This window comes from Salminus brasiliensis, chromosome 23 (assembly GCF_030463535.1).
Source record: "Salminus brasiliensis chromosome 23, fSalBra1.hap2, whole genome shotgun sequence".
Taxonomy (NCBI): Eukaryota; Metazoa; Chordata; class Actinopteri; order Characiformes; family Bryconidae; genus Salminus; species Salminus brasiliensis.
Window position 1 is genome coordinate 25,301,059 of NC_132900.1, and position 17,180 is coordinate 25,318,238.

The 17,180-nt window shown below is 41.1% G+C and overlaps 2 protein-coding genes across 4 annotated transcripts in view; one reads left to right on the forward strand and one right to left on the reverse strand.

Moving 5' to 3' along the window:
• Positions 1 to 3,329: 3,329 nt before the first annotated feature.
• On the reverse strand, positions 3,330 to 11,324 carry ankrd49 (ankyrin repeat domain 49). Its single transcript, XM_072668816.1, has 3 exons — positions 11,263 to 11,324; positions 8,885 to 9,116; positions 3,330 to 3,943 (listed from the first exon to the last, which is right to left on the reverse strand). The coding sequence occupies exons 2-3, from the start codon at positions 9,104 to 9,106 to the stop codon at positions 3,491 to 3,493; spliced, it is 675 nt and encodes a 224-aa protein (XP_072524917.1). The 5' UTR covers positions 9,107 to 9,116; positions 11,263 to 11,324; the 3' UTR covers positions 3,330 to 3,490.
• Positions 11,325 to 11,444: 120 nt separating this feature from the next.
• mre11a (MRE11 homolog A, double strand break repair nuclease) overlaps positions 11,445 to 17,180 on the forward strand; it is an 86,490-nt gene continuing 80,754 nt past the window's right edge. Inside the window, exons 1-3 of one of the 3 annotated variants that reach the window (XM_072668609.1) lie at positions 11,445 to 11,479; positions 12,521 to 12,600; positions 14,528 to 14,660. In XM_072668609.1, coding sequence (XP_072524710.1) covers positions 12,578 to 12,600; positions 14,528 to 14,660 — 156 coding nt within the window. In that variant the 5' untranslated portion in view covers positions 11,445 to 11,479; positions 12,521 to 12,577. The other 2 variants (XM_072668610.1, XM_072668608.1) reach the window with 2 other exon arrangements.

Below are 17,180 nucleotides of genomic sequence, written 5' to 3' on the forward strand. Positions count from 1 at the left end.
ATTAAAGGTTCTTCCCACTCACCTGTCAGATCTTTCACAAACATGGTTCTGTTTGGTTCTGTAAGGAACAAAACATGGATCTACAGTGGCCTCTCAAAGAACCCTTTGTAACCCCATACACCATATGGTGGGAGGGCGGATTTGAGAGGTATGAAGAGAAAGCAGGAGTACCCACAGGAACACCATGCAGACACAAGGAGCATACATCAAACTCCCTACTGACAGAAACCAAAGCGAGAATTGAACCCATAACACCAGCTGCCCTTTTCAGCACTCACTACCTCCATGCTCTTTTTTTGTGGATTGTTATTGCAGTAATACTCATTGGTTATGATATATTACTTGCTAGACACACAGTTGGACTGAAATGGCACCCTAGAGCATAACTAATCAAAATCTAGTCTCATAGGTTCAATTGTGAACTTTAAATGTGTTACATGAGGCACATTACTTTCATCTTCTCATGGCAAAAAGTGCATAAAATATTAGTACAAATATAGAATAGAAAAATAGACTTAAAAAAAGAAGAAGTTGGACTAGGTGTCTGGACATGTCCTTGCAGGTACCACGCTGGTGAGAAGCAAGGGTCTTCGAAAGCTACAGTTCACCGTTAGTGCAACTGTGTAGACAATGTGCAGGCTCCTATCCTTTCCTTTTTGAAAATCTAGTTTAAGACCCTGTGGGGCCTCTGATGGCTTCAGGCTGTGAGACACTGCAGTTCAGCTGTTGTCCTTGACTAAAGGCCCTTAAAGTGCAACACAATCCCAGTGACAGCAGGCTGTCAGTGAGCGTGCACTTTCCCCGGGCGCTGTAGAGGAACACTGCACACATACACACACATTTGGGTGGTTTTCCACTTCCAAACAATAGCCCCTCAGTCCAGGCTGGAGGAAATGGATTCATAGCACTCTCTCTGTGGTTTGCAGGAAAGCTACACTGGCTAAAAAAGGTGTAGTAAATACATTAAAGGTTGTGTGTTTCATTTCTGCTTCATCAAATCTATCTATCTATCTATATTTATCTCTCACTTTCCCTCTATCTATCTATCTATATTTATCTCTCACTTTCCCTCTATCTATCTATCTATATTTATCTCTCACTTTCCCTCTATCTGTCTATCTATATATATGTTTGTCCTTGGACAGCGACATTCATATATTCTGAACATATAGGGGGCTCTAAGCGATGTTGTCTTGACTTCAACACACTGGAACTTGATATTAGGGCAAATGACCAGTTCCATTATTGAGTATCTATTGATTTGATATATATTTGTCAGAGGTAGCCTGTAGCTTGTGGGTCGTAGCTAAAAGTAAAATGATTACTACTTTAAATAAGTGAGAATGTCTAGAAATAGGTGGAATAACTGATGATATTCAGGTTAGATGCTTTGACTCCCTCAATGAAGTTTACATACACTATATAAAAAGACACATATGCATTTTTTCCTCACTGTCTGAAATAAAATCAGAATAAACTTTTCCCATTTTAGGTCAATTAGGATTCCCAAAATTATTTCTATTTACTAAACGTCATAATAATGAGAGAGGGATTTAATGATAATGCCATGTCTTTGGAAGCTTCTGAAAGCCAGAATAAAGTTTGCAAATGCACACAGGGACAAAGACCTTCATTTTAGGAGACATGTCCTGTGGTCTGATGAAATTATAATTGAACTGTTTGGTCATAATGACCATTGTTACGTTTGGAGAAAAAGGGGGAAGCTTTCAAGCCTGAGAACACCATCCCAACTGTGAAACACAGGGGTGGTAGCATCATGTTGTGGGGTTGTTTTGCTGCAGGAGGGACTGGTGCACTTCACAAAATAGAGCATCATGAGGAAAGAACATTATGTGGAAATACTGAAGCAACATTTTAAGACATCAGCCAGGAAGTTAAAGCTTTGGGGTAAATGGGTCTTCCAAATGAGCAATGACCTGAAGCACACTACCAAACTGGTTACCAAGTGGCTTAAGAAGAACAAAGTCAATGTTTTGGAGTGATCATCACAAAGCCCTGATCTCAATCCTATTGAACACTTATGGGCAAAGCTGAGAAGGCATGTGTGAGCAAGGTGGCCTACAAACATGGCTCAATTACACCAGTTCTGTCAGGAGGAATGGGCCCAAAGTCCTGCCAACTATTGTGAGAAGCTTGTGGACGGATCTCCAGAACGTTTGTCCCAAGTCATACAGTTTAAGGGCAATGGAACCAAATACCAAATATTTATATATTTTTAAATAATGTGTGTATTGTTAAAAACTCCAGATCCCACCATAACAGATGCAAGTAAACCTAAATACAGTACCCACTTTTGAAGAAAGCATGTGAGATCTTGCGAGTTAGTTTGGAGAACAAAGCTTGGTTCCAGATTTCTCCTGAACGCCCCCAGACAGCACATGGATTTGTGCTTTTATTCCATCAGCAGCAGTTCACCTGGTTTAACATTTAATATCAAACACTGATTTACCAAAGCAGGTGTTTGCTGGATGAGAACTGTAAATAATGCTAGTGGTAAAAAGTGTGGAAGGAGACATGTGAATGAGTCGTTTCTTGTGTCACCAGAGAAACAGTGAATTCAAAATGGGCTCAGCTTCCATATATGGACTGTGGGAGTGAATGGTGCTTTCTTTTTATACAGTCTATTATTAACTACAGCTATTGCAATCACCTTGCAGGAGCGGAGCTTGTATGAGAGATTTGAAGCTCGGCTCATATCCATACATAACATCGCAATAATAATAGGAGCTTTAAAGCTCTAATTTCAACAGTTTTACAGTGCATAATCAGCTTGCTTAAGATCAGTGTTTCGCCCTGAAACAAAATGCTATTATTAATGTTGCCAAATAGAATTGCACGAATTGTTAAAATACTGCAAATATTAGCTTTTAAATGATAAAGCCTGATTAGTTGCCTGGCAGCCACTTTGAAGAGCGATAAGCCCTAGATCTGCTTAGTACCTCATGCCTCATATAAAGGCTAGTATAACAGAGGTGGAGTCCAGTGTTAAATATTTACATTACTTCTCCAACTGCACTCTGTTTTAGAGTCCTGCTCCTGATGTAACCACAGGATAAAGATCGATACACAAGTCTTTGTTCCTCTACTCCACCACAACTGATTCAGTTGACAAGCTGAATCCTTGACTAGGCGTTTTCTAACATGGATTAACAGTGCACACACTCCAAAACCAGGATCTGAAAACAATGCCCTGTTGTATACTTAATCATAAGTGTCTCCTCTGCTGAGTTAAAGCGCTAGTATGGCAAAAAACAAACATACCACATCCGAGATAAGGGGGAAAAGAAACCTCACAGATCTCTTGCTCATCCGTTTTCATTTAATCAGCTTAAATATTTATTTTTAATGTAATATATTCCAGGGTGTTCCACAGGGTTCAGCTCTAGGCCCATTTACATTTGAGATTAAATAGAGGTCCGTTTGTCCTAGCTCATTACACAGTCATGTCACATTCTCCAGAAACTCGACGTCAGTGAACGTTGTTACACGGTTCCGTCATTTCGAACAGGCTGTAGTGTGCACTCGTTCGGAGTGCGATGTCATAAGCAGCTTCCCCAGCGCTGTTCTTCAGTCCGACTCGCAGGGGGCGCTGTGACAGCAGCAGCTCCAAAGTCAGAGCTGCCGCAGGGTTTCCCGCCGCAAGCTGCAGGGGTGTGAGTCGACCCGACGTCATGGCGTTGACTTCTGCCCCCCGGCGCAGTAAACAGGACGCCACAGCAGTGTGCCCCCAGCGGGAGGCACTATGGAGCGGAGTCCAGCCGTCCACTGTCCGCGCGTGAAGCTCTGCCCCCGCATCCAGAAGAGCCGAAACCACAGATAAATGGCCGCTGTATGCCGCACGGTGAAGAGGGGTGTAGCTGTCGTCGTCGCGGCAATTGACCAGGGAAGGGTCGCCCTCAAGGAGGCGCTTCACTGTGGCAAGCTGCGAAGGGAAGATAATAGAATTATTAATATTGAAGAAGGTATCAATATGAGAGGGGAAAAAAGGGAATGAGTTCATATTCATACATTGATATGAAATCGATCTGAGATCATCAAGAAGATTTGCCTCACCAATTTAACATGCTATTGGACACCTTCCCCAAATTTACGTTCACCCAGAACCAGGCCCTAGTCAAAGCTGGTGAAACGGTAAAACGTAGGGCTGCAAAAAACATTGATTTTTGCATGCTTTGCTGAAGCGTCACAATATGTAAAATATAACATTATGTTTTGAGATACTGTACTAATTCTTACACACACAGTATATACAGTGTGTGTGTATATATATATATATATATATATATATATATATATATATATATATATATATATATATATATATATATATATATATATATATTGCTTTTACCCCCCCGTAAAAGGCCAATTGTGCACTCTCGGGCTCCGGCTGCTGATGGCAGGCAGCATGACCCCAGATTCGAATGCCAATGCCTCTGAGCCATGCAGTATTATATGCTTTGGTTGTGTGGTGGCAGACAGTGGCTCATTGTCTTCATTGTGTTGTGATTAAACCCAGACCGCTAGATAGCAGTGTCGTACTCCCCACTCTTCTCATTTTCGTTCCCTCAGATTTTATGCATTAGTGTGTTTTTATGCTGAATTTTCATAAAATTTTATTTGAAAAAAATTGCAACATATTGTCTTGCTTACAATACCGCTGTGTATTGAATGGTAACCCCTGTATCGTGATGCGCATCGTACCACCATCATGCCAAAACACAGTCCAAGTAAAACACCATGGCGACTAATCATGTTGTTGCTATTGGAGAGCAGCTCATCACCTCCAGATATGGCCAGTTATAGGAATACGGTTGCTATGTGAACCAGGCGTTGTGATCAAAGCTTTTCCTGTGCCACAGAAGGGTAGCCCAAACTCGATGCTGGGAAGCAAACAGAGGTCGATTCTCAACCTGGTCTTGTCTGCACTTGTCTTCCTGTGGACCTGTGAAACCGTCTACCTCAGTCGAAGCCCAAGTACTGCACCATTCCAAAGTTTACATCCAGCCAAGTACAGTCCGAATGCCCGGACGTGTTCTTGTTCTACTCGTGTTCTCGAGGGTGCATGAGGACATGACTTGTGTGGACTTGGCACAGCCAAATATCCCAGAATGCATTACGCACCATGCTGCTGTTCCAATTGCAGACTTCCCGTACAGCATCCTCCTGCTCTCGCGAGTCGAACTTGCCAAGTGGGTACTACTAACTACCCCAGTCTGAACTTGGTGTACTTTGTATTGAGAATCCCCCAGAGCCCTGTTCTGGGCTTAAAGCTAACGCCAGCTGATGCTAGCTTTTAGCATCCACTCCCTCAAAAACAAACTGGACAACCTCAGCTGCACCAAACTGGAGCTAAACACTATGAAGGGAAAGCAACGGCTTATTGTTTTTACTGGCAAGACTGGAGAAAGCCGAACCTGGCGAGCAGGGGCAAAGCTAAAAGCTTACCGACTACAATCTCTATAGGTTACTAACAGCACATCATGCTGAGAGGACATGATGAGAGGACAGCAACACTAGGGAATAATTACAGTCTTTTTGTTCTTTTTGTTAGTGTTACTATGTTATGTGGATTCCACGAGACATCGCTGGTGACAAAGCAGTCGATAAAAGCAGAGCGTATAATCTCTTTCCTATGCAAATAATCATGCACATCACAATCACATTTGTTATTTATATTATAATTATTGTTTATACTTCAAAGAACAACAAATGAACTATTTGGTGCCTTCAAATTGTTTTTATAAGGAATCAGCCTTCAACAGCATCACTTTAAGGTCACATTTGTAATCAATAATCACTGCCCACCATGTGCTTTATTAAAAACCGCTGCCTCTACAGCGAATCTCAAACTGAGTGGAGGCAAAAGGTAGGCGTTTCAATAACGGTGACAGTGTACAAAGGTCTAATAATATAAAGCTGCACTCATTACACTGTTGGCATAAAGAGTGAGAACCACCCTTTTAAGGGTCTCAGATCCTCCAAGTTTTAAGTCTCAAAGCTTTGCCAGCTTGGGATGAAAAGCTTAAGAGGTCCGCTGGAACTTGCTGACATTTAACATAATGATGGCTTCTCTCCTCTTCAGAGATTCTAAACAACAGCATCATCATCATTATTCCCAGGAGAAATCTTTTACTGCCATAAACCAGAAAAGCAACACCTCTAAATAGATTCCCTTGCTCGGATGTTAATGACATTTTAGATTAGTCACACACACACACACACACACACACACACACACACACACACACACACACACACACACACACACACACGTGTCCACTCCTAATTAGTGAAATCAGCCATTTCAGTAGATGTAAAGTTCAACACACAGCTTATATAATCTCCATAGAAAAGCCCTGGCTAATAAAACGAGATGCTCCGGAGCAGCCGTAAGCACATGAGCCTAAGGTTAATGTACCCAATGCCAGGCATGGGCTAGAGGGGTAGAAAACCCTCCAGCAATTTGGGATGAGTTGGAGTGGCAGACCTACATCACCCAATATCAGGACCAGACCTCATTGATGCCCTCGCGGGGCTGAAGTCCTCCTTTCAGCAATGTTCCAGCACCTTGTGTAAAGCCTTCCCAGAGCAGCAGACAATCCTGGCTAATATACCATGTATTTCAGGCAAAATGCTGAAGGAGCTGGTGTCTATTAGGGTTGGGCAATATAACAGGGATAACAGCTGTATTTAAACATTTGGTGGCATTTAAAAATTACAACGTGTCGATGTGTCAAATTTCGGTGTCTATCTAGTACACGGCCAAATAAGAGCATTCCCACATGGCGCTGTGGGTTCTCACTGACCGGTGACGTCATGCTCTGAAACAGGTGGGGAAAAAACAAGTCCACCCTACTTGTGAGTTTAGCAACGAGCTTAGTTTGATTAAAAGGGAGAGCAAGCAAACTTGGATCAACCAGTCTACTAAATGTGCCTGTAAACAAAAAACGAAAACACTCCGATATGAGGCTTTATCCTCTACAAGTGTGTATTTGAGCTTCAGTTAGTTGGACCACGGTCTGCGCTGCGGTGTTTAGCCTGATAGCTAGCAGCTAGTCCCCTAACAACAGCCGTCCCCAGTATCGGTCACTTCCGTGTAGTGCGCAGTGGGTCAACTTTTTTTTTTACGGCAAATAACATTGGCTTTTTTTTTTTACTGACAGTTTTCGAAAAAAAAAAAAAAAACAACATACAAAACACAAAAAATACAACAAAACAACAACAAAAAACATTGCAACCGAATCACACAATATACTGAATCTATGGCTGCTGTGATTATTTGATGTAATATAACTGGACAGTTCTTGTGTATACTATGAAATGTATTCCTGTGGGTGTCGCTGGTAAGAAAAATAAAAATAATAAATAAATGACTAACCTGCTGACCCCCTTCAGCTCATAGCTCATACCTAATAGCGGGTTGTACTGTTTTGTTTAAAAAAAAATACAAAAATACAATGACAAACACAAAATATTTGCTGAAGGCGACCTTAGAGACATTCCCATTGCACCTCAGTGAGCCCTATTTGCATGCATATCACATTACAGCAGTCTGCGCAGGGCCACACCCACACACACACACACACACACACACACACACACAGCAGAGCACAGCACAGTAGAGCGACTTCTCCAACTTGCTAGTTAGTGTACAGACAGACAGAAGCTCACCTGTGGATGCACAGCTTGCGTTAGCCACCCTCCAACCCTTCAGTTTCTGACCACTGAGCAACACTGCTGTGCCTGATGCACTATTACCAGCGCCACAAAAACACACTACAAAGAGCGCAACCATGTCAGTGTCATTGCTGTGCATAGAATATGTGAGTATGTAAGTGGCCCTCTGGTCAGAAACTGACCAGTGATGAAAGGGGTATAGGGAGGCTGATAAACATAGTGCAGCAACAGATGGAGCTACAGCCTGTCACTGTACATCTAGAGTTGCAATCACAATTGTTCAACCTACCCCAGGTTTATTAGCATTTACATTTACACATTACATTTACAAACTTTCAGCTTTTCAACCAATAAAACAAAGCCAGTCTAAGAATTATTCGCCCAGTTCATTACAAGCGTCTTTTGGACTTAGTAGAGCACCCTTTTACTGTTTAGACCTACCGCAAATGTGATAGCATAGCCAGACACCAGCTTCAGGCAGCGTTCCTGAGAAATCTTAGCCCATTCCTCATGGACAGTGGTCTCCAGTTCACCAATATTCTTGGTTTTGCTGCTGCAACTGCTTTCTTTTTCTAAAATTTTCGATGTTTTCACAGCCGACTGTGAGGCCACTCAAGAATCGTCCAGGACTTCTTCTGAAACCAAGCTAAGGTGGACTATGTTTGAGATCATTGTACTGTTGGACGGCCAAATGATGTCCAAGCTGCATCTCCCTGTTACCAACTTCCTGATACTTGATTGATACCAAGATTACCATATTACCATACCATGTGCAACCATGCAATGCCATGGCTCTCTAAAGCCAGAGCCGTCCATCCTGATGTAGAGCTTATAAGGTTCCGCCTCCTTCACAGGAATTCTGCAACTGATTTAAAAGGCACTAACAGGAACCTTCATCATCAAACTGACTCTCGAAGCTCAAAAAAAGCTAAAAAACAAGGTGTTATAGACTTTACCAGCATTCTGCAAAAAATTTGACCAAAACTACACTACAGTAGCCAAAAACTGACCCAGAGCACAGAAAGGTCAACTGTACTCCCTATCAGACAAAAACAGGTACTTCCAATGAAAGCACCTTCCTGGCAGTGCAATTTGGTTCCCGCTGCTTAATTTGCATGTATTAGTGTATCTGTGAACCGCGGCTGTGTGTTTGTGTCTGTGCGAGAAGATAAACATCACTTACTCTGTTCTTCTCCGCAGCCCAGAGCATCAGCTCTGCTGGACTGTCTTTCATTTGGAGCTCCTGCTGCTCGTACCATTCCTCACTGTGGTGGCCTTCGTCATCGTCGTAGTCATCATCCTCGCCCGTTTCCTCCTCCCAGGCGCTCTCCGTCCCCACTGGGATCATATGGCCATGAGTTTGCAGCAAGTCCAGCTGGTTGAAACCTTCTGGAAACTCCATCATCCACTTCACACTAAAAGAGGAACAAACACCCTCATCAGACACATTGCTGTGATTATGAGCGAGGAACTACTTTTTCCTTCCACCTTCTCCTTTTGCTTCACACCCACATGGTTATGTGGGATGCAGTGAATGCCCTATAATGGCAAGTAATCAAGTTACTTGACTGAACGGTCTGTTTATGTGGCAGTTTTAAATAGCATTGCCCATGTGTTTTTTTCACAACAACAATAATTCAAATAATAATAATAATAATAAAAACAACAACTAGCAGATCCATTACTGGAGAAACTGTGAGTGTGTTTGCAGCTAAGTGTTGCTGTGATTCAGTTGCCATACAGTTGGTCCAATAGCTCATCCAAAACAGCTAATAGAGCTGTGTCACAAACTTTTGGCTAAAATTGTGGTGGTCCCAAAAAAAATCTTGGGGGTCCCAAAAGTTTGTCCATGCACAGACAGTAATTAATTCTCTCCATTGCTCTTTGCACGTTCTCTCAGCTGGTATATGGGAGAGCTGCCCACTGTGACACACCATTTCTGATAAGTCCACCATTCATTCCTATGGGCAAAAACGTACGATCATTTTACAGAAAAACGGAAGGAAAATCGATTTAAACAGCATAAAGCATACAATTGTTCCACATTCGGTGGCTGTAGCTTGAAATATGTGACTTAGTTCAAAAGTTTACAGACACATTTCAATGCATTCCTATGGGACTGTTTTGGCCACATTTTTTCCCCTTACTGTACAAATACTGTTTCACAAGTCCAAAGGTTGTTTGCAAGCACACTATCAGACTTATATAGCACCTTTCACAGACCCAAGGTTGCTGTTCAATTGCAAGAGAAAAGAAAATCTAGTCAACAGTAGTGGTTTAGAGGGAGGGGAAGCATTCGGAGAAAAGAGGAGCAGGTAGAAAAAGAAGTGCAAGAGCGAACAGATGAAGCTAAAGAGTTCCAGCGAGAGAGAGCAAGAAACACTAACAGCAACACACCCTAATTTGTGAGATGGGGGATGTGGATGGAGTGGTTTAGGCAGAGAAGTAGGTGTGAGACCTTGCATGGCTTTGAAGGTTAGCAGATTTTTGTAATGGACATGTTCTGTTACCAGTAGCCAGTGCGACTGTTGAAGAGAGAGAGAGAGTTGCACCAGCTTAACCTGAAGGTCAGGAAGACATGTAGCAGGATCTCAGCATCTTTTAAAGTAAAGGTGTGAGTGTCTGTCACTGTCACTCTACTTACCAATCAGTGAGCACACACACACACACACACACAGAGCGGTGGGCAGCCAACTCCAGTGCCCAGGGAGCAGAGAGGGTGGAGGGCCTTGCCCAACAGTGGCAGCTTGCTGAGCCCTTGTATCAAACCCACAAGCTTGTCATCAATAGCCTGGAGCTCTAACCGCTCAGCCATCACTGTCCCCATAAGTCAGCATAAGGTGTCAGGCAATGTTGCCCAGATGTAAATACACTGGATTTAACGTGAGGTTCAAAGGTAAAATGGGTTCAAAGAGGACTCGGATGAAAGGACTGATGGAAGGACATCATTGCGTTTACCTTTGGAAAGGTAGTGCTTGACCAATATGAGTGCCTGCAATATGAATGGTGAATCCGAGAGTTGTCTGCATAATATTGAAATGATGATAAAAAAATAATAATAAAAAAAACAGGGGGCCAAGAACAGAGCCTTGGTGGCTACCCTGAGTAACAGGAGCAGTACTAAACTTGTGCCTCCCAATAGAAACGAATTGGCAGATATCTGTTTAATGGGATCTTAACCAGCATAGGATAGCACTAATCATAATGGCTCATACTGGTTTATGACTGATCGTATCACAGGCTGAAATTACTAAGAGTCCTACACTTTTTACAATGACAGCTCCACTTAAAAATATAGTCCAGATATTTTCTGCTAGAACAGAGAAGAAAAGAGAGAGAGAGAGAGAGAGAGGTAGCTAGCTAGCATTGCTGAAGCACTGTCTGTCATGCTGTGCTTGCTTTGAGAATACTGCTGTCATGCAAATAAGGATCAACAGCGAGGTAAACAAGCCTATTCAGCAAACAAAACAAGTTCGTGCGCTAAAAAATATAGTGCATAAAAAGCTAGGACACATATTCTGGATATAATATCTAGAACTCGAGCTCCAAATAAACACTTACCGCTCTCTAACACACTGCAGAAAACCTTCCTTACAGCTGCGTGGTTTCACAGCCCGGGCTCCCTTTTGGCGCTGACCGTGTTGGGAAATGTAGTTTCAGAACAGCTCGGTTTCAGCGGTGCGTTTTACAATGAAAACTACATTTCCCATCATGCACCTTGCGCTCCGACGAATTCCGGGGGAGGGAAATTTCACGTGTTCTCTCTGGTCACTCTGAGGTAAATGGAATTTTGGAAACGAGCTGTTTGTATCGTTATTACCTGAATTAGCAAACTTTACCTGCTAAATATGCAGCCGTGTGACCGAGCGGACTGCTTCCTGTTTATCTACGCTGTCCTACAATGTCTGAGTTAATGGGTGTTTACAGTGAGTTCTGCGAGATGTACCAGCTAATGGAGGTGTAAACAATCCGAGAAGTGTGTGAGCAGGAGTCACTGATTCAATTTTGTCGATATATCGATTGGATTGTGATTTGTGCATTCATCAGGTTTTACGTTATCTTTGGTTTAATAACTAAACTGCACTAAAACAGACAGCATGACTCATGTTGAAAATGCTAAACCTTGAAAACACTAATTATCATCTTCCAGATTTTGTAAACAGTGCTTTAAAAACACAGAAGGTAGAATCTGTATTACATGATGTCTGTATGATGTCTGTGATGTAAAAGAAAATGACTTTTTTTTAATCACTGTTCAATTTCTACACAAGGATCAAATGCATATAACCATTAGGGGATGCCTTACTAGCACTGCTATAGAAATCTGTGGTCATTCTAGCTGTATTCTGTTAGGCCCATATTAGCACCGCTGGGTCAAAGCTGGGTTTCTCTTTTACAGAAATAAATGAGATAAAAAAAGGAGCTTTTATGCAGTGTGTGTGATCTTTGCTTGTTGCATGGATTATTCATATTTTCACTGCTAAATGATCTAGAGGCATTAGGAGGAATATGCAGTCTGGACAGTATGTATAGGACAGGGAACTTGTGTTCAGTTGTGATCCTCCAGATTGTCATCGGTGGATCAATGAAATAGGGCAAAATGAGAAATGGGACATACTATGGCCATAAGGCAAACGTGCAAATAAAAGGGCCACAAGACCTGAAGTGAGCTAACAGATTAGGCCGTAGTTTATACATAGTCTGTAGTTAAGCGGTGTGTGTGAAGACTGTGAGTTTGAGCAGAACTACTTGAAGTAATGTTGTTGTTGTTGTTGATGATGATGTACACTGACACATTCTTTGAATTTTTCTTCTTTAGGTTATTTTAACATTTTAAAACTGGTTAGCTGATGACCTTTCTGCCCACCCTCTCAAGATGACCTCAGCTGGAAATACAATGTAAGTAACTCATAGAAGTTTCTGAGTGATTCACTGTAGATACTGAATAATACAGAGAACATAGTTCCTATTGGATATATAATAATTCCTATTAGGTACTAGAGTTGCAAAGGGGTGGAAAATTTCAGATAGATTTCCAGGAAAATTACCGGTAGTTTCCAATGGGAACTTTAGCTTGGGAACTTTGGAAATATTTCAAAATCTAAACTTTCCGTGGAAACTTTGGGAATTTATTGAAAATTAATAGAAAATATTGGATAATTTAAAGGAACTATATCATGCACTATTATCATGGAGACATGGAGCATATGCTGCTCATGCTGTACATGTGATTGAGGAATGAACAGTGCATGCAGGGGCTGTGGTCTCAATAGCCCTTCATTGTGTAATGTGCCATGTGCTGGGATAGAGGAGCAGCTTTGCTATTCAACTGGTTTGCTGTCATATGTAGTTATTTTAGCCAAGATTATACTTGTATTATACTGTATATTTTTAACCAACTATATATACGTTTTTCCCTTTGCTCTGAACATTCCCATTTAATTCAAATTAGATACTAAATAAATGAGTCGATACTGAATAATTTACTGTAGCTACTGATTAATTCACAGTGGAAACAAAATAATTCATAGTGGATACTGAAAAATACTTTCTAAATAACTTCACAATAATTACTGAATAGTAAGTTTTGAGATTAATAACTGAAGAAAGGTTTTGGGTTAATTAGGAAAATGAGCATTTTCTATGGCAAAAGTAAGTTACTGGATACTGAGTAATTCACAGTAAATATTGAATAATTCCTAGTGGTTACTGAATATTGCATAGTAAATACTTGATAAAGGATAGCTACTAAATAGTTCATAGTGAATACTGGAAAATTCATAACATATCTTGGATAATTCTTAGTGTGTGCTGATTTCATAGTGGATCCTAAATCAGTTAAATGAGTAATTGAAAACTGGGTATGTTATGGGTAAATAAAATAAATGAGCCTTTTTGTTGCAAAAGTAAGTTTTTTGCATTCCGCAGCACATTTGTGCCTTCACTTTTGAGGGACGGACGTTTAAAAAAACAAACAAACAAAAAAAAACACTAATTGATTACCTTTTGTATAGCTTTATATGTCGTCGCTGTCCAATAAAATACATGTATCTCAAAAATGGTGACTTTGCAGGAGAATAAATAAGAGATTATGGCAGGTAATTTTCCAAGATTCAAAACCCTGACGCTGGCCTGCAAAGCCAAGAATGGACTAGCCCCTCCAAACTTGAATACAATGTAACCAGTAACCTTCGAGCTTCAAGTGCTGCTCGGCTCGACTTGCCATCCTTTAAGATCCACAGAAGCAGGCACCCAGGCTTTTTTCTGTGGTGGAACAAACTTCCCCTGGGTGTCTGAATGGCAGAGTTGCTCGCTGTCTTCAAACGCAGACTAAAAACCCACCTCTTCCAAGAGTACTTGGGGGAAGTGTAGTGTAGAGTATTATGGTCTCCATATTAACTTCTGTATTTAGTAGAATCAAAGCTTAGAAGGATCTTCTGAATCCTAGCCGATTAAAACGAGCTAACAGTATTTGAGTAAACAGTGAAGCACTTTGGTAAGCCGCTCTGGATAAGAGCATCTGCTATTTGCTGTAAATGTAATTTAGAACGTTTTCTATAGGTCTATTCATCCAGAATTATTAACCCAGTGTACAAAGCAGCTACAAAGTTCCATGAAGAAAACTAAAAACGTGTAGTTCATGTAGAAAAAGGTTTCGGATTTGCACATGAGCCATTTATTGTGCCAGCTATGCAAATGTTTAAATTATGTATGTGAATGAATGTAATGTAAGTAAATGAGTAAAATACATAGGTTGAATGTTATCATGTGAGGGCTTCATAGCGATGCTCTTTTTGGTCTCAGACTCTGTGTCTATTTATTGCAGGGAGGATGAAGACACGTTTAAAATTCTCATTGCCACTGATATCCATCTGGGATACCTGGAGAAGGACGCTGTCAGGGGAAATGATACATTTGTGACGTTTGATGAGATAATGGCATATGCAAAGGAAAATGAGGTGAGATGTCTGCATGTCTACACAAACACTTATTTCAGAGTCTGAATAAGGTAGATGACGTTCCCGTGGTGCAGATATCGGTGTTTCAGTAAATAAGGAAAGCGAAAATAGATAGTAAAAAAAAAAAGCATCTGGATTCAGTCAGTATGTTTTCTTCATGACTGGTTTGAAACATCCATCCATTCCTTCAAGCTATTTGCTTTTCTGAATTTATTATTCCATAATTTCCATAATTGTTTTAAATTATTGTTTGATGAAACACTGTTAAAGTTACCCCATTCCAGAAGTGCATTTATTGACACTTAAGATGGCACAGTACCCTTACTGAAACTGAATTTATTTAGTTTGGAAACTCCTATAGATATAGGTATAGATGAGAAGGGGTGGGTAAACATGATTTACATGGGTATTTATGTGTATAAATGTGTACAGATGGGAATGCATGGGTATACATGGGAGTGGGTGAGTATATGTGCAGTTTAAACCAGTTTAGATACACTATATAAAAACACATGCATTTCTTCTCACTGTCTGACATGAAATCAGAATAACCTTTTTCAATTTAAGGTCAATTAGGATTCCCAAAATTATTTCTATTTGCTAAATTCCAAAATAATGAGAGAGGGAATTTTGAAGGCACTTTTTTTATTAGTCAAAAGTTTAAAATACAATAAGCTTAACATGCCTTTAAACAATTTGGGTCATTCCATATAATGATATCATGTCTTTGGAAGCTTCTGATAGGTTTATTGGCAACATCTGAGTTAATTAGAGACACACCTGTAGATGTAGTTTAAGGCACACCTGAAACACACTGCTTCTTTGTGTCATGGTAAAATCGAAAGAAATCGGCCAAGAGATCAGCAAGGGAATTGCACAAGTCTGGCTCATCCTTGGGTGCAGTTTCCAGATACCTGAAGGTGCCTCGTTCATCTGTACAAACAATTACACACAAGTACAAACAAGATCATCATACCGCTCAGGAAGGAGGTTCTGTATCTCAGAGATGAACATGCTTTGGTCTGAAATGTGCCCAAATCAACCCAAGAAGAGAAGCAAAAGACCTTGTGAAGATGCTGGCTAAAGCTGGTGAGAGTGGGTCATTATCCACAGTGAAACGAGTACTGTATCGAAATGGGCTAAAAGGCCACTCTGCCAGGACTCAGCCATTACCCCCAAATAAAAACATAAAAAAGCCAGAATAAAGTTTGCAAATGCACACAGAGACAAAGACCTTCATTTTTGGAGACATGTCCTGTGGTCTGACGAAACTATAATTGAACTGTTTGGTCATAATGACCATCGTTACGTTTGGAGGAAAAAGGGGGAAGCTTTCAAGCCTGAGAACACCATCCCAACTGTGAAACACGGGGGTGGCAGCATCATGTTGTGGGGTTGTTTTGCTGCAGGAGGGACTGGTGCACTTCACAAAATAGAGCATCATGAGGAAAGAACATTATGTGGAAATACTGAAGCAACATTTTAATACATCAGCCAGGAAGTTAAAGCTTTGGCGTAAATGGGTCTTCCAAATGAGCAATGACCTGCCAGGAAGTTAAAGCTTGGGCGTAAATGGGTCTTCCAAATGAGCAATGACCTGAAGCAAACTGCCAAACTGGTTACCAAGTGGCTTGAGAAGAACAACGTCAAGTTTTGGAGTGGCCATCACAAAGCCCTGATCTCAATCCTATTGAACACTTATGGGCAAAGCTGAAAAGGCATGTGTGAGCAAGGCGGCCTACAAACATGGCTCAGTTACACCAGTTCTGTCAGGAGGAATGGACCAAAAATCCTGCCAACTCTTGCATAGATTGGTATAGATGTGTAAAGATGGGAATGGGTGAGTATAAATTGGTATGGGTGGGAATAGCTTGGTGTAGGTATATGGTAATGGATGGAGGTTGATGGGTGTAAATAGGAATAGATTGGTATAGATAGGTATGAATAGGTATGGATGGGTATATATAGATGGGAATAGATGGATATAGATGGTACTGCATAGTTATAGTTGGGTCTGTGCCAGACAAACCCAAAACATCCTAAATTAACCTCCACCATATTTGACTATAGGTTTGGCTTTACCAAAAAGCTGTATTTTTTTCCCAGAAGAAGGATTTTGGCTTACTCACATACATTTTGGCAAACTGCAGTCTATCTTATTTTGTGACTCCGTGTCAGCAGTGGGGGTCCTTCTGGGTCTCCTGACATAGCATTTCATTTAATTCAAATGTCAGCGGATAATTTGTGCTGACACTGATGCACCCTGAGCCTGCAGGACTGCTTGAATTTCTTCGGAACTTGATTGGGACTGCTTATCCACCATCTGGACTATCCTGCGTTGCAGCCTTTCATCGTTCTTTCTCTTCCGTCCACGTCCAGGGGGATTAGCTACAGTGCCATGGGTTGTAAACGTCTTGATTATGCTGCGCACTGCCGACAAATGAACATCTAGATCTCTGGAGATGGACTTGTAACCTTAAGGTTGTTGATATTTTTCCACAATTTTGGTTCTCAGACAGT